Here is a 17,487-nt window from a genome sequence, read left to right on the forward strand (position 1 = left end):
CAGTGTGGGCTGTAGAGTGAGTATGAGGGAGCTGGGGGCATTCTTCTAAACCACAAGGTCCTGCGTGTTGCTTGCCCATTAGAACCCCCCAGGGAACTTTGAAACACCTAGATGCTCCGGGGCCACACCCCAGACCAATGAAATCGGCATTTCTCTGATAGGGCCCAGGTGGGGCTCAGGTGGGGCTCAGGTGGGTATCCTAAAGATCAGGTATCCTGATCTTTAAGGTCCTTTGGTGATTTCAAGATGCGCTTGAAGTGGAGAACCTTGGTCCAGAGACATAGGGGTCTGAGAAGGGAAGGGGGTTCCTACCCAGAAGAGACTGTGGGGGGTGGGGGTTGTAGTCGTGGTAACCATGTGGTTCCTCTTAGTTGTGCAAACAGTAAGGATTCCTTGGGAAGATTTTTGTTAGCAGAGGAGAGATTGAGAAATGTATGTTTCTCATACATTTAGACATAGTAGGTGAGGAGGTGAAACTTGCAGGGGACGTGGGGATCCGGCAGAACTGGGAGAGATAAGAATGGTGATGGGGATCTTGTAGGTTTCCTTGGGAGGAGAAAGCCCTGGGGCCGGGGGGGGGGGTGGCCTTCCCGGTGGGGAAGACTTGAGGACCTGGGGGAGGAGCGGGAAGGCAGGGGAGGAGTGTCTACTGTGCCAGGCCACGGTGGGGGGGGGTAGTGGGAAGACTGCCTGCCCCGGGCCGAGGGAGACTTTTTCAGAGAGAGGGAGGCAGTGAGAACCCGAGTGTAAGGAGTTTCTTCAACCCAGGAAATAGTGGGGGTTCTCTGTGGGGCGGGGGCGGCGGTGGGGGAGGCACGGAGCTCCTTGACTAATCCTTTATCTGCTCCCCGCCCCCACCAGCCGGCGACCATGGCCGCCCTCTGACCCCCTCCCGGGCCGCGCGTCCTCCTCGCCGCCCCCGCCCAGCCCGGCCGGCCCCGGGCCCCCACTTCTGCCTGCGCTGTGCCCCCCCCCAGCCGCCGGCACGGCCCCGCCCCCGCTGCCCCGGTGGTGGCCCACGGCCCCCCGGCTGCCCGTGGTCAAACTGGAGTCGCTGAAACGCTGGAACGAAGAGAGGGGCCTTTGGTGCGAGAAGGGGGTGCAGGTGCTGCTGACCACGGTGGGCGCCTTCGCGGCCTTCGGCCTCATGACCATCGCCATCAGCACCGACTACTGGCTGTACGCGCGGGCCTTTATCTGCAACACCACCAACCTGACGGCCAGCGACGACGCGCCGCCCCACCGCGGGGCCGGCGGCTCCTCCGAGAAGAAGGACCCCGGCGGCCTTACCCACTCCGGGCTCTGGAGGATCTGCTGCCTGGAAGGTAGGGTGCGGGGGGGCCCCCGCCTCGCGCCCCTCCTCCCCTCCAGACTCGGGGGCCGCCCTCCTGCCCACCGCTGCCCGCCCGCCCTCCCCCACCCTTTCACCTCTCCGGGGACCCCGGCCCCCTCTCGCATCCCCCGCCCCGCACACTCTCCCCTCCCCTCTGGCCCTCGCGTCCTGTCCTGCCTCCCGGGCGCCTCCTGCCCCTTCCCGTCCCTCCCTCTGCCTCCTCCCTCCAGGGCGCCCTCTGCGTTCTGTCTTCTTTCCTTCTCACTGTTCCGTGGACCCTCCCCTCCTCTCCGGGGCAGTCTCACCTCCTCCAGTCCCCTCTCACCTTCTCTCCACAGACACCCTACCCCAGCCAGTCCCCTCCGTTCCCCTGCCCCCTCTTCCTCCTCTTTGGCTGTTTCTCCCGCAAATGTCATGGTCATGCCCTGTCTGGTCAGAGCTCCTGACCCTCTCCTCTCTTCCCTCTTGGAGTCTCCAGTCACACTTGGCTCTCCCTGTTAGATTTCCTCCAGCCTCCTATCCTGGCCCTAGGCCTCTTCTGCTTCATCTTCTGTCCACTCACACCTCCTTCCACTTCTTCCTCCTCCTTGAACACCTCACTTCTGGACCCTAAGGCCACTGCCTCTTCCAGTCTCCATCTCTGGTCTGCCCTTGGGTCCTCTCCCTCTTGCAGCCCTTCTCCTAGCTCTGGCCCTCCGCCTCAACCTCCACTCACCTGCCCACTGCTGCCCTCTCCCTCCCCAGCTCCTCCTCCCTCCCACTCAGCTCTGCTTCGCCTTTGCACAGCCCTGGGCCGCCTCTGCACAGCTCTGGGCCACGGGGCTGGAGGCAGGAGACCTGGGTCCCAGGCCCACCATGCCTGGGTCTCCTGTGTGATCGATATCTCTCACCTCCCTGAGCCTCACAGCTCCCATCTGTAACTACACAATCCCAAACCTCTCCTCCAGCATCAAAAAGACCAAGATCCCTCCACTTCTTCATCCCTCTCTTTTCCCATCCTTTCCTCCTCTCTTTTGCTGAGCACTCGCCGTGAGTGAGGAGTGCAATTGTCTCGTTTAATCCTATGAGGCAGGTGCACCCTCCTGTCCGGGATGAGGAAACCAAGGCTCAGAGAGGTTAAGCCACTTGCCCAAGGTCACCCAGCTGTGATTGGGGCAGAGCCAAGAGAACTCAGGTCTGAAGGATGGGATGTGCAGATATGCTTTGTCTGGTGTGCCAAGTGTTTAAAACTGAAACCAAAATCTGAATCAGTTGCCAACATTTAAAAATAGGGAGACTTCACATTGAAAATCTGATTTCCGGCTTTTTTTGAACTAGCAGAAGATCTGACAACGCAGGGCCTCATTCTGCAGTGGCCACGACTGGCCAATTCAAGCAGCAGCTGCTCCTTCAGATCAGGCATGCGGTCTGCCGGTCCCCACTGTCGCCTCTGCTCCCTATGGCCTCACACCTGTCCACTCTCTCATTATGGTACTTCCTTCCTCCTGTGGGCATTCGAGTCCACGTCCATTCACTGGTCTGACCAAGCGCCAGGCACCAGCCACGTGTGGGGGCTTGCCTCCCGAAACTCCTAGGACAGCGCACAGCGTATAGTAAGAATGCCATCCATCATCCATCCTTCCATCCATCCATCCACACGACCGATACTTATTGAGTTTATACTATGCACCAGGCACTGTTCTTGATTGCGGGGCTATGGCAGCGAAAAACGAAAGATCCCTGTTTATATGTGTTCTATTCGGAGGGAGAGATGAATAATAAGAAAGATAAGAAAACAGAACGCTTAGGGTGTGAGCTGGCACGAAGTGCTAAGCAGGACAGGGGAAAGGATGCAGTGTGTTAGGACACACTGGGAAGTTGCAGGCGAGGAGACCAGGATGGGCTTCACTGAGCCCGTGACCTCGGAGTGGGAGATCTAAAGCAGGAGCTGGAGCCGGCCGCAGCGAAGGCCCTGAGGTGGGAGCCTGTGTGTCTGGCCCCCGGCAGAGTGAGTGAGGGGACGTGGGGGGAAGTGCAATGGAAGAGAGGACAGGCCTGATTTCACAGGTTCTCGGTGCTGGCATGTGACTTGACTCTCCCGGCCAGAGCTCCTGAGCCGAGGAGTAAGGAGAGCTGACTTGCATTGTGGACAGGAGTGCTCTGGCCGCCCTGGAGAGAGACTAAGGGGCAGGCAAGAGGGAGTTTGGGCGGAGGCTTGTCTGGACTGGGGGCGGGTGGAGTTGGAACAGTGATTTGAATTCAGAGCGTGTCCCAAAGCTAGAGTGGGGTGGGGTTTGCGGCATCGCTGGCAGCGTGGGTGTGGGAGGTGAGAGAGAGAGAGGTCGGGGTGTCTCTAAAACCGCATCTCTCAGCCTCAGCGCTGTTGACACTTTGGCGGGGACGGTTCAGAGCCGTGGGGGCCGGCCTGCGCATTCTAGGGGGCTTGGCAGCACCCTGGCCTCCACCTTCTCTTCTCTGTGCCGGGAGCAGTCCCCATGTCGTGACAACCTAAATTGTCAACTGTCTCTGGTCCGGGAATAAATTCGTCCCCGGTTGAGAGTCACTGCTCCCAAGGCTGCGGCCTGAGCACCTGAGAGTGGTGCAGGGGTGGGGGGGGGGTGAGGGAGGAGGCCTCCGGAGGATGGCAGAACGGGCGTTTTCTTTTATTTATTTTAATTTTCTCTGATCTAATGTATTGTGAGGAGAGCTATCAGGAGCTCAGTTTTGGACGTGCTACATTTAGGATGCCTATCAGAGATCCCACCTAGGACAGGGGTGGGCATAGCAAAGTGCCACACAGTCAGTATTTTAGGCTCTGTGGACCTGTCCCTGTCACAGCCACTCCTGAAAACGACGTGAGTGAATGAGCGTGGCCGCGTTCCAGTTAAACTCGTGTATGGACACCAACCTCTGAATTTCGTATCCTTCTCACATGCCACGAAATACTCTCCTTTGATATTTTTTTTCAATCACTTAGGAAATGTAAAACCCGTTCTTCGCTGGATTTGGCAGGCTGGGTCTGGCCCACGGGTTGTAGTTTGCTGACCCCTGATCTAGGCTGTGAGTGATACGATGTACGAGGCCAGAGTTCAGGGGACAGTCTGGGCCGGAGATATAAATTGTGGGGGGGTCACTGCATATGGATGGATGAGGTCACCTAGAGAATGCGGAGAGAGAAACATACCGAACAATTAGTGGAAGGGCTGCAGCCTGAGCTAGTCCACTATTACAAAAGAGATGAGAGAGGCCAGCAAAAGGAGCTCAGAAAGCAGGAGCCACAGAGTTTTAGGGAAAATGAGGTAAGTGGGTGTCCCGGAAGCCAAAGGAAATGTTGTATACAGGAGGGTGTAAATGAAGGCCGGCTTCATTGTTACTGTCATTGTCATGTATTTGCCACAGAATGCTCACAATAGCCCTGTGTAATCTGTACCCCTATTATCCACCTTCTAGAAATGGAAGCGAAGGCTCTGAGAAAGTGAAGTGACTCCCCCAATGTCACACAACTAAGAGGTGGTAGAGTCTGGATTTGAATCCAGGTCTGTTTTATTTCCTAGGAGAACAAAGCAATGCATCCACCAGCCTCTAGCCCACGGGGGACCCAGGCATGTAGAAACTGAGCCCCGTGAACCATTGCCTCCTGATGGCACTGTATCCCCGGGGATTTTCGGGTTCCGTCTCCATGTCCCTGTGAGTCTCCCTGATAGACGCAGTAGGTGTAATGACTGAGACCCAGCCTTTGGGACAAGACTGGGATCGGGTTTGCCTCCTGTCTGCCGGGCACAGCAGGGTGACCTCGGGCCACACAGTGAACCTCTCCCTGCCTCATTTCCATCCTCCAAGGACTGGGGATAGCAATAGCCCCTAACCCATAGGGATTGTGGAGGATTCCGTGAGCTGCAATTGAAAGGCATTTAAAAGGCTTGAAGGCACAGAGTAAGGGCTAGATCGTGTCGTTACATTTTGTTGTTGTTGTTCTTCTAAGTATTCCGAACTCAGGCGACTGCCCTGAGCAACCCCTTCCTTGATCACCCAGAAATCCCAGCCTCTTACCCAGCACTGCCCAATACAAACATCACGCAAGCTGCATATAGGATTTAAATTTTTCCAGTAGCTACATTCAAACAAGGAAAGAAGAGAAGGGTCAATGAATATAATTTAATAAATAGAATTCATACACTATAATAAATCAATATAAAGGTTAATAGTATCTTTTATTTAACCAAGCATAACCAAAATATTATCATTTTAATATGTAATCAATATAAAAAATTATTGACGGAATATTATGCATTGTTTTCATACTAAGTCTGAAATTCTGTGCGTATGTTATGCTCACACCTCATCTCAATTGCCATGTTTCAAGTGCCCAAGAGCCCCCCAGGGCTAGTGACATCTGCTTGGGTGTAGCCCCCTCCTCAGGAATCAAGACTCTGGACCCACAGCTCCATTTATTCAAGCCAGTCATCTAAAGCCCCTGTGCTCAGCACTTTGCATATCTTATTATCCTGAATCTCCCAGTTGTGCCGAGGGGAGTGGTATGAGGAGGAAGCTGGTGGCCAGCAAGGGAAGTGAGTCAGCCACATGGTCACCCAACATGTGAAAGGCAGAGCCGGCTGGAACCCACTTCCCCATGCACCCTCACTGCAGCACACCCCCCCCACCCCCGCCCCCGCCTACCCTGGTCTGTGCTAGGCAGGCTCTGGGGAGACCCAGGGACACATTACTGCTGTCCCTGCACATAAAAAGCTCCTGGCTCAGCCCAGTCAGGCCAGATAATATGCAGAAGCATGTGGCATAGTCCCCTGTATCCTGCACTCGACTCCGTGTTTCATCGAACTCTTACCAAACCCCGTGAGGTCATGTCCTTGTCCTCATTTCCCCAGTGAGGAAGCTGAGGCTCAGGGGCATTCAAGTCCCAAAAGCCACACAGCTGGGAAGTGGCCGTCCTGGCGTGTGAGTCCAGCAATATGATTCCAGGGACCACGCTCCACGGTCTTAAATACGCTCACCTCTGAAGCCCAGCTGCACTGCGTCTCCTCCCCGCGACTTACCGTCTGCATGGGACTGAGCAACTCCTTGCACTCTCTGCTCAGTGTTCTCATCTGTAAAGCAGGGACATCATTATTGTCCAGTATCCCTAGGGTTAGTCATCATGATCGAGAGCATTAATCCCAGTGAGAGGCTCAGACGGGTGCCTGGTGTGTGGTTAGCCCTTGGTAGCGGGTGCTCGTTGTCACTAATGCTGTCGTCACTAATCTGGGTGCCATGCGCTTTACATGCTCAACTTCATTTAATTATGGTTAATGTTTTGAGAGACGTACTGTGATCCCATTCAAGAAAGGAGACGGCTTGAACCCACGGTCTTACCGACCGCACCGTAACGATGTGCTGATGGAGAAGAGTTTGCATGCATTCATTTTTTAAAAATTGTGGTAAAATAGAACAAACCATAACATTAAATGTATCATCCTAACCGTTTTTAAGGGTGCAGTACGGCAGTGTTAAGTGCACTCGCACTGCTGTGCACCCGTTGTCCAGACGCTTCATTTAGCAAAATGAAACTGTCCCCATTGAACGAAAACTCCCCATGCCCTTCCCCCAGCCCTGGCACCCACCGCTCCACCTTCTGTCTCTATGAACTTGACTCCTCTAGATGCGTCATACAATATTTGTATTCATGTGACTGGCTTCCTCCACTCAGCGTGATGTCCTCAAAGTTCATCCGTGTTGGAGCACATAGTCAGAATTCCCTTACTCTTTAAGGCTGAATAATACTCCATTGTATGTATAGACCACATTCTGTTTATCCGCTCACTCACCAATGGACACTTGGGTTGTTTTTGGCTGTTGTGAATAATGCTGCTACGAACATGAGTGTACATGTGTTTCTTAGAGACCCTGCCTTGAGTTCTCTGAGTACATACCCAGAAGTGGAATTGCGGGGTCATATAGTAACACTGTTTTTAATTTAAAACATTTTTAATTAGTTAATTTTTAAAAGGGTAGGAGCTGGCACCATTTTCTGTCCCCACCAACAGTGCACAAGGGTTCCGGTTTCTCTACTCCTCATCAATGTTTGTTATTTTCTGTTTTGCTTTTTTTAATAGTAGCCATTCCAGTGGTATGCGGTGGTAGCTCATTGCAGTTCTGATTTGCATTTCTCTGATGATTAGTGATGTCGAGCAGCTTTTCGTGTCCTTGGCCCATTCAATCATATGCTCATAAAAATATTTATTAAGCACGAAGTGCTAAGCACTGTTCTAGATTCTTGGAAGACAGTGGTGAACAGGCCATAGCCTTATATGCCAGTAGGGCAGACTGCTGTGTGTTTTAATTCTGCTTTCACCACCCATCGGCTGTGAATTGATGAATCCTTTCTGTGACTCTTCTTCCTCATCTGGACAATGGGTAGATCGACTGATATCAACTGAGCACTTAAGTATGTTCCAGGCAAAGTGCTCAGTTTCTTTACCTGGATTCAATCCTCACAACAATCCCATGATGTAGGTCCTATTATCCCCTTTTATAGGTGAAAGGACTGAAGCAAATTGGCCTAAGTAACACCAATGAGGTCACAGAATCGGGACATGATGGAGCTGGGTTTCATTATCAAGCAGTATGAGTCCAATTCCCAACGTTTGGTCACTGCACAACACCAATAGCATTCTCTATTTCATGGGACTCTTGGGAGCTCCGGAGGAGTTAATCTACCTAGGAAGCACTTAGCAAATGTTAGCTGTTAGTGGAATTACTCACTGCCTTATATTCCTTCTTCCCAATCCTTTCCTTTATCCTTATTACTTTCCCTGTCATCTTCTGCCTCCAATCTCCCCTTCTGCTACCCCTATATTCATTCATAATTTCACTCATTCATTCAACACCCATTTCTTGAGGCCTCCTTTGTGCCAGGCAATGCTAGGGACACACAGAGGAATTAGACTCCGTGCCTTCCCCCTGCAGGAACTCCCAGCTTGCTGAGGAAGAAGAAGCTTATAAAGCAACCCTATGCATGCCAAAAAAAAAGGGGGGGGTACTGCAGGGAGCTGTTCCACCCTGGAGGGGGATACTGACCCAACTTTGGGGGGAGGCGTGTGCGTGCGCGTTCACGCGCACCCGCACACTGGGAAAGCTTCCTCAAGCAGGTACCCTGTGAGCTGCCCATTTGCAGGGTGAGTTTTTCATCAGTGAAGAATGTGAACGGAATCCACAGCATAGGCAAAGGCCTGCAGGTTGGAAGGAGCCTGGAGAATCAAGGAAACTAAGTGTGTTTATATTTATATTTATTTACATATCAATCTCCAGTTATGTGATAGAGGTAGTAGAATAGGAAATGTCCCCAAAGGTGAGAAGATGGGTCCCCAAAGGGTGTGAGGATGAGGATTCTGGGACGGAAGAAGGGGGTGAGACTGCATGACGCCTAGAGGCATACCTCCTCACATGCCTCTACTTGCTCCAGCCACTCCATCTCCTTCCAGAGGATTCCAGGTAAGAGACAGAATCTCTCTCCCTATAGGCAGAACAGAAGAGACTACAACTCCCATGGTCCACTGGGGCTGCGCTCTCACAATTGGACTCAAGACTTCATAGGGCCTCATGGGAAATGTAGTCCTCGCCTTCTGTGCGCTCCTTCGTTTTCCCACGCATTTTCAGACCCGTCGACAAGCTCAGAGTTGCAGAGCGCCTTGACATTGCTGAAACCAGCGCCTTCTTTCTTATAGCGGGGGGGAAAACAGAAGGCCAGAGAGGTTGAGTGTCCTAGCACGGGTTACAGGGCAAAGGTCTTTGTGGCCTTTTAGTGAGTGTTGCATGGGTTTCTTTCTTTCTCTTTTTTTTCCCTTTTTTCTTTTTTCTTTCTTTTTTTAACTGATGGGAAAACTGAGGCCAGAGAAGTTTAGGGTTTGTCCCAGATACTGACAGGCTCAGGTGCCAGGATTTCCTGTCTCCCAATAGGCCCAGAGAGGAGGGGTTTGGGGACGGAAGGGGTCTTCTCTCACTGGGGGTTCTCCCAACTCTTAAGTCCCCCCCCACCATCACCCCCATCCCCCTCCAGGATTGAAAAGAGGCGTCTGCGTGAAGATCAACCATTTCCCGGAGGACACGGACTACGACCATGACAGCGCGGAGTATCTGCTCCGTACGTGGGGATCTGAGTCAGAGTGGGGAGGAGTGCTGGGCCTGGGCGGGGGGCCGGAGCGCGGAGAGGGGACTGGGGAGCAGCCCTTAGATCGACACGCAGGGATGAACTTGCCGGCCAATCCAAATCCAGATGCTGAGATCCTCTGGACCCCAATTCGTTCGGTGATCCCTCGCCCGCCCCCTCCTCTCACCTTGGGGCGGGCCGAGGGGCGATCCTGGGAGGTAATTGGCCTCCGTGCTGTCCCGGGCTCGCGGCAACACTGCTCCGTGACTGGTTGTCGGTTTCTGGGCTGGGATTGGCCACTGCGCCCTGGGCTGTGGGGCAACCTGCGGCGCGGACTGGCCACTCTCGCGAGCTGGCTGGGGAAGCCGGTGGTGCGATTGGTAGCTACCCCGAGAACGCGGCAAATCCTGAATTATGATTGGCTGCGGCCTCCGCGGGGCTCAGAAATCGCAAAATCTCTTTGCTGGGGGTCTGGAGGGTGGGTGGAAAGGACTGCAGAGAGACAGACGGACAGACAGACAGACACACACAAGCGAAGCCCAGAGCAATAGATGGAGCCGGGCAGAAGGACAGGGGGTGGGGCACAGAGGGAGGAAGGGCGGGGAACCCAGAGAGATAGATGAAGCCGGGCAGAAAGGGGGTGGGTAAGATACTACGAAATTTGATAAATTTAGAGAAAGGAAAGAAATACACGGAGGAGAAGGAAAAAGAGAAAAAGAGGGAGGGTCCACAGAGAAGTTCAGAGAAAAACAGAGAGGGAGAGTGATTTTGAGAAATAAAAAGGAAAAAAAAAATGTGCCAGGAGAGAGAAAGGCCGAGGGAGAAAGAAAAGAAGGAAGAAAAAGGCGGGAGAGAAGATCAGACCGAAAAATTGAGAAATTTTAAAGAGGAGAGAGAACGAAAGAAAAAATGAAATGACCAGAACACAGAGAGGGAGAATTGGAGGAGTCTAGCGAGAGAAGCGGAGACGAAAGCGGGCAGGAGGCGCAGCTCCCGAGAGGCGCAAAGGGCAGCATCTGACGCCCTAGCTCCCATCCTTTCTCCCCTCCTCTCCTCTCCTTCGCAGGAGTCGTCCGGGCCTCCAGCATCTTCCCCATCCTCAGCGCCATCCTGCTGCTGCTCGGGGGCGTGTGCGTGGCGGCCTCCCGGGTCTATAAGTCCAAGAGGAACATCATTCTGGGCGCAGGGATCCTGTTCGTGGCAGCAGGTGAGAGGCAGAGGGAGGGGGCGGCCGGATGGGGCGGCCACCTGCGCGGGTGCACGTGTGTGTGTGTGTGTGTGTGTGTGTGTGTGTGTGTGTGTGTGTGTGTGTGTGTGTTCGCGCGCGCGCGCGCCGCGCGTTTGCAAAGACACCCTGCCCCAGGCGCCTGCTGGGGCCTGGAGCCTTCCTAGGCTCTTCCTAAGCTCCATCGCCACCCGCTGGGCAAGGTAGGTGTCGCCTTAGCGCCGTCTTTGGGGGGAACAAGCCCAGCACTGACACGTGTCTAGCGCGGAATCAGGGGTGCGGGGAGCTTAGGTTCCAAAGCCCGCCGTTCTGCAGACGGAAGGGGCGGGGCTTAGGGGAGGGGTGGGGCCTGGAGACAGCTGGGGTCTTGAAGATAGAAGGGCGGGGCTGGCATCCCGGAGACCGAGAGGGAGAGGGAGAAAGATTTGGCGGCAGATGGAGGGGAGGAACCTGTTTTAGGGGGCGGGGCCTCGTGAACTCTGGTAGATCCAAGAAAAGGCTGGTCCTTGGGAACCATCTAGACGAACTTCGAGTGAGGTTTCCCCACTCTCTCCTCCCCACGCACCCCTCTTCCCCGCTTTTCTACATGAAATGAGTAGTGCTGGGAAATTCCAGGGGACAGAATCCAGAGAAGGGGGAGGATTTAGCATAAAGAGCCGGGGGTGCTTTGGGGATGGGTCAAGATCTGCTTTTGAGCCAGAAGACTCAAAGGCGGGGGACATGAGAGGAGCCGCGTCTGGACCTTCAGGGGGCGGGGCTTGATAATTTGGAGGCGGGGCTTAGGGTTGAAGGGGTCCTGATCCAGTAAGGGCGAATTTTAGACCAGCTGGGGCAGGGCCTAGGCTAGATAACCAGTCTGGATTGATCTCCTGAAAGGAAGAGTTTAGATCAGCAAGGGACCGAGCCTAGAGAATCAGAGAGGAATTAAGACATAAACAGTTTAAACGGGTGTAGGACTCAGGAGAAAACCCAGGTTTATAACGTTAAGGCTTGAGTTACACTAGCCAGGGTAGGGCCTGGAAACCCACGGGCAGGGTTTAGACCAGACCAAACAAGGCGTGGACCAGCTGGGGCCTGGTTTACACCAGCCTAGAGGAGGTGGGGCCTGGGCTAGCGGGGAGTGGGGCTTCGACCTTCTAGGGGTGGGGCCTACGTCAGGTGGGAAGGAGTTTAGACCGTTAGTGACAAGGTCTGGGCCAGCGGGGCCTGGACCACTGACTGGGGCTGTGATCCAGAGTAGGCTGTCTTGGGGCAGGGCCTGGATTAGCCAGAGAGCAGTTTAGAGCACGAGGGAGGGGACAAGGACCACCCAGGGAGGGACGCAGAGTATTTGGGGGCGGGGCCTGGATCACCCGTGGGTGGAGCTTAGACCAGAGTGAGGAGGAGGCTGGGCCAGCTCGGGAGGAGTTTAGAGCGCCTGGGACAGGACAGGGCTCGTTTGGGGCGGGGCCTAGACCACCCAGGGGCGGAGCTTAGACCAGCGCGGGGCGGGGCCTGGGCCATCTCGGGAGGAGTTTAGAGCACCTGGGAGGGGGCTCGGACTGTCGGGGCGGGACCGCGGGGCGGGGCGGGGCGGGGGCGGGGCAGGGGGTGGCCTCCAGGCTCCCGTCTGACCGTCCCCCGCCCAGGCCTGAGCAACATCATCGGCGTGATCGTGTACATCTCGGCCAACGCGGGCGAGCCGGGCCCGAAACGGGACGAGGAGAAGAAGAACCACTACTCGTACGGCTGGTCCTTCTACTTCGGCGGGCTGTCGTTCATCTTGGCCGAGGTGATCGGTGTGCTGGCTGTCAACATCTACATCGAGCGCAGCCGCGAGGCGCACTGCCAGTCTCGCTCGGACCTGCTCAAGGCCGGCGGGGGCGCGGGCGGCAGTGGCGGGAGCGGCCCCTCGGCCATCCTCCGTCTGCCCAGTTACCGCTTCCGCTACCGCCGCCGCTCCCGCTCTAGCTCCCGCTCCAGCGAGCCGTCGCCGTCGCGGGACGCGTCTCCCGGCGGCGCCGGGGGCCCGGGCTTCGCCTCCACGGACATCTCCATGTACACGCTCAGCCGCGACCCGTCCAAGGGCAGCGTGGCCGCGGGGCTGGCGGGGGCCGGCGGCGGCGGCGGCGGCGGCGGCGGTGGCGGCGGCGCGTACGGCGGCGCGGGCTCGGGCGCGGGCGGCGGCGGGGCGGGCGCCGAGCGGGACCGCGGGGGGGCGCCCGGCTTCCTCACGCTGCACAACGCCTTCCCCAAGGAGGCGGGCGGCGGCGTCACGGTCACGGTCACCGGGCCGCCCGCCGCGCCCGCGCCTGCCCCGCCCGCGCCCGCTGCGCCCGCCCCCGGGACCCTGGCCAAGGAGGCCGCCGCCTCCAACACCAACACGCTCAACAGGAAAACCACGCCGGTGTAGGGGCGCGCGCCGGGGGGCGCCGAGGGGGCGTGTCCGGGGCGCGTGCGCGGGCGCGCGTGCAACGAGGCTGCCGGGGGGCGGGGGCGCCCCTCCCTCCCCGCGAGCGCGCTGGAGACTGCTTGGCCTTCCCCGGCGCCCCGCGCTCCGATCGGGGACCCCCCGAGGGAGGGGGCCGCTGGGAGGGGGCGTCGTGTTTTATTTTTTTGTGGGATGGGGGGAGGGGGGAGGGCCGTGGAGTTTTTTTGCAGTTTTGAGATGTTTTCTTTTTAATGTTTTGCTGTGTGCATGTGGGGGCGGGGCGGGGGGAGGAGGGAGGGACTCCCAGCCCAGCCCAACTCCTGGAGAGGGGCCCATAACACATGAATATATAGTTATGCCTACAAACTATATATATGCCCTATGTAAAGAGACAGAAAGGTAAAGAGAAGGCTTGCAGAAAGGCAAAGTAACAAGGAATGGACGTGGGCATTCATTCACTTTTTCATTCATTATTCCGCAAGGGTTTATTGTGTTGTGTACCAGGAAGGTACTGGGGAGGGAACATAACCGGCACAGTTACTCGTTCATTCGTTATCCGAAATTTATTTGTATACCTAAGCACTAGGCATTGTGCTGGATGCTGAGCCTACAGAGGGAAGGAAGACAGACAGGGTTCCCCAATGTCCTCATAGAGTTTGCATCTTGTGCAGGAGACAGACGTTAATCAAAGAATTGTATATACGAACAGTAAGTTACAGTTAGAACACAAATGAGCAAAATGCCTTGAAATGCCCTGCCAGGGAGGTGTAACCCAGTTTAAAAGGAAGGAATATTTTAGCTGACATTGAAAGGATGACAAGACACCAGCCTGGTGAAGCTGGGGGATGTGTCTCAGCCAGGGAACACTCACCCAGGGCATATGCAAAGGCCCTGGGGCAGGAAGAGCTTACAGGGAGGGCTAAGGTATAGTGAGTCAGGTGCAGATGGGACAAGACAAAGCTGGGGATGTAGACAGAGCCAGACTGCCCAGGGACTTGTACCTTAGGTCAGGAGTTTGGATTTCACTTGGAGGGTGGCAGGGAACCCTGGAATGGCTTTAAACAGGAGTATAATGTGAATAGAGTACAAAAGGGAGGCAGGAAATCAAAGAGGAGAGTGAGAGGCAGAGGCAGGCTGAAATTCAGCATCAAACACAGGCACTGGCTCTTGAAACTCACATTCCTGGGAGGAAGCAGGTAATCACACAAAGTCCTAAAGCACAGGCAGGTGTCTGGTATACAAGGGAAGCTCAGTGGGACTTAGACATTTGTGTTTCATTCATTCATTCATTCAGCCATTCACTCGTTGACATTTCTGTGTCTCTGCTAACATCCCAGGCCGTGTGTTGGAATCAGGATCCCCCGAGATGAAACAGACCCTACGCCTGCTGTTGAGGAGTCGTTAAAACCCGTAATGCAGGCAGGGTGATTGGTGCCGTGACAGGGACCATCGATGGGTAGAGAACAGAGTGACCGAGCTCCAGCAGTGGGCGGTACTCAGGGACACTTCCTGGAGAGGAATGCCCAGCATAAAAAGGATGCGTAGGAACCTGTCAAGTGATGAAGGGGGTGACTCAGGCAAAAGCCAGGGGGAGTGACATAGTGCGCTGTATTTGGGACAGAGTTCAAAGTTCTAGCATGCTGGAGGACAGGGTGGGGGTGGGAGGTCAGGTCAGAGAAGCAGCCAGAAGCCAGAGTTGAAAGATGCTGGAGTTCCAGGCAGAGGAGTTTGGGCTTTATTCTGAGGGTAGTGAGGAGAGACGGGAGAGCTTGGAGCAGCAGAAGTCCAGGACCGGATGTGGGTGTCAGAAGGAGCCACTTGGGAAAGTGGTGAACAGGAGGCTGACACTGTGGGATAGGGGAGAAGAGGGTGGCAGGCGAGCTGAGCAAGGGCTGTGGGGGTGGAGGGGGATGGATCCGAAGACCACTGAGGATATAGAAGGGACGGTGCTTAGTGGACGTGCCTTCATTTGCTCAGTAAACAACTCCCCAGGTCTCCTGTGTGCCAGGCCCTGTGCCTGGCAGTGCTGGGGGTTGGAGATGCTTCAGACCCTGCCCTGCCCTCTAGGGCTCCCAGTCTGGTGGGAAGACAGCGTCGGACATGAATGGGGAGGAAGGGGTTATTGGTGGTGCCAGGGACTTCAGCAGCCTCTGTCCTGATGACGTGAGGCAGCAGAAGGAGGGATGGGGTCAGACTGGGTGTTGGGAGTTCCCCCCAGAGGCCCTGTGGGTGGACTAGAAGTAGGGAGAACCTGGAGGGCAAGGGACCAGGGAGGAATTCCCTGGGAGCAGTTTCAGGGAGAGTGGATAGAAAATGTGGGGGAAGGAATACAAGCCGGGAGAACAGAGTGCAGGGAAGCTAAATGGAGAGGCGAGGACAGAGAGAGGCAGAGTCAAAAGAGACAAGCTGGGTGGGAGGGGGGGGGTTCTTTGGTGGAGCAAGGGGTAGAACTGGTTGGGAGGAGTGGATTCTAGAGTCCAAAGGCCAAATATATAGCAAGAAAGAGGTGGAGTTGGGCAGAAGGGGGGGAGGGGAGATGGGGAGGAGTGGAGGGATGGGAAGAGGGGGGATGGGGAGGGAAGAGGATAAGGACATAAGAGAAAACGGGGTGAGTCACAAAGACAGGGAGAGTTGAAGACACTGAGGGTGACCCAGAGGGGCAGAGAGAGAGGGGCGGAAGTACACAGGTCAGAGGAGGGATGTCTCAGAGACACACAAAACCACACAGACACGGAGAGGTGGAACCACAGAGAAAGATCCAGAGATCTGTCCAGAAGCAAGTGTGGAGCAGACAGGATAAGAATGACCCACTTCTTTTGTGTTCAGTTCTAGTATGCAAGAAGTATTTATCGAGCGCCAACCTGTTCGGGACCCAGGCTAGGCCTAAGGAATGTATCAAGGTCCTGCTGTCCTGGATTCCCAGGAGAGACAAATGATAAATACCGCGGTTACCGAGAGGTGCTTTAACACTAAGCAGGATGTGGTGACAGTGACAGTGATGGGACACAGGTGACCTCAGACGAGGTGCCCTGAGAAGACCTCACTGCAGTGGCACCATGTGAACAGATACGGGACTTGTGACAAGGGAAGGGGTCAGGACTAGCATCCAGGCCACCCAAGGCAGCACAGAAGCCCCGGGGGTCACAGGTTTGGGAGGAGGCCTGGTGGCAGGAGGATTAACAGGGGTGAGCACATCGGGGCGAAGTCGGAGTGTAGGCTGGGTGCCCATCCTGCAGTCCCGGGAAGAAATTCGCATTTTTCTAGATTTCGTGTGAAGCCTTCGGAGGGTTTTGAGCACAGGCATGACGTCACATTTTTATTTTTAACAACAACAACAACAACATAACAGAACTGCATGGTTGTGCTGAGACTAGGAGTGAAGAGTGGGAACAAAGAGCTAGTAGCTGTTGTCCTTGTCCAGTCGCGGCTGACAGTGGCCTGGACCGAAGTAGAGTCAGTGAGGATGGGGAGAAATGGAGGACAGGGTCTGGGAGTTTGGAGGCAGAGCCTACAGCGGTGGCGAGTGAAGAGTATGCAGCAGGACGCGGAGTGAGAAGCCCAGTGACAGAAAGAGGAACTCTTTTTTTTTTTTTTTTAAGATTTTATTTATTTATTTGACAGAGAGAGACAGCGAGAGAAGGAACACAAGCAGGGGGAGTGGGAGAGGGAGAAGCAGGCTTCCCGCTGTGCGGGGAGCCCTACGCCTGCTCAATCCCAGGACTCTGGGATCATGACCTGAGCCAAAGGCAGAAGCTTAAGGATTGAGCCACCCAGGCGCCCCAAAAAAGAACTCTTAATTGGGCTTGCGCAGCACACGGTGTGTTGCCTGGAAGGGGGCTCCCAGAACAAGGAATCAGGATTTGGGTGGGAGGGACCAAGCGTTCTCCTTTGGATATGTCAACTTGGAGATGCCTGCCAGAAACCCAGGTCAGGGTATCCGGTAACCCGTTGGATATGTGAGCTTCGGGGAGAAGCCATGGCTGGAAATATAAGTTCTGGAAACGTCAGCATATAGGAGACATGGAAAGCCACAGGGGCTGGACGGGGTGACCTAGAGGGAGAGTGTCGACAGAGAAGTGACCCTGGCTAGAGGCTAAGGGGCATCTGTGTCAGGGGAGAAGAGGATGTAGCAAAGGGAGCCACAAGGGGTGACCACAGGGTAGGCAGAGGCCAGGAGGAAGTGGCCAGTGGGGCTGAGAACTGCGGAGAGAGCCCAAGAGGCAGAGGGCGCGAGGTTTGACCTGGTAAGAGGTTACTTCATTGCAATGGTGGAGACCAGAGCCCTGCTTGTGTGGAAGGAAGAGGGGCAAGCCATTTTTTTGGCATGAAAACAAGAGCTTTCATATCAAGGGAAGTTCATACTCTTTCTGGGAAAAGAGAGCAAGGGGAGGGAAGACAGA

At 55.3% G+C, this 17,487-nt stretch overlaps 1 protein-coding gene across 1 annotated transcript; it reads left to right on the forward strand.

Annotated features, from left to right (window-relative positions):
* The first annotated feature begins 868 nt into the window (after nt 1-868).
* Nucleotides 869-13,203, forward strand: CACNG8 (calcium voltage-gated channel auxiliary subunit gamma 8). Its single transcript, XM_045789465.2, has 4 exons — nt 869-1,325; nt 9,363-9,446; nt 10,519-10,659; nt 12,306-13,203. The coding sequence occupies exons 1-4, from the start codon at nt 1,148-1,150 to the stop codon at nt 13,067-13,069; spliced, it is 1,167 nt and encodes a 388-aa protein (XP_045645421.2). The 5' UTR covers nt 869-1,147; the 3' UTR covers nt 13,070-13,203.
* Nucleotides 13,204-17,487: the final 4,284 nt, after the last annotated feature.

The sequence above is a fragment of the Ursus americanus genome, chromosome 21, assembly GCF_024610735.1.
Source record: "Ursus americanus isolate L20-20 chromosome 21, mUrsAme1.1.p, whole genome shotgun sequence".
Taxonomy (NCBI): Eukaryota; Metazoa; Chordata; class Mammalia; order Carnivora; family Ursidae; genus Ursus; species Ursus americanus.

Excerpts from the sequence above, each read along its gene's own strand:
- CACNG8 (XM_045789465.2), top strand. The coding sequence starts at position 1,148 with ATGACCATCGCCATCAGCACCGACTACTGGCTGTACGCGCGGGCCTTT. Across the intron at positions 1,326-9,362 it reads GAGGATCTGCTGCCTGGAAG|GATTGAAAAGAGGCGTCTGC; the intron begins GTAGGGTGCGGG and ends ATCCCCCTCCAG. Across the intron at positions 9,447-10,518 it reads CAGCGCGGAGTATCTGCTCC|GAGTCGTCCGGGCCTCCAGC; the intron begins GTACGTGGGGAT and ends TCTCCTTCGCAG.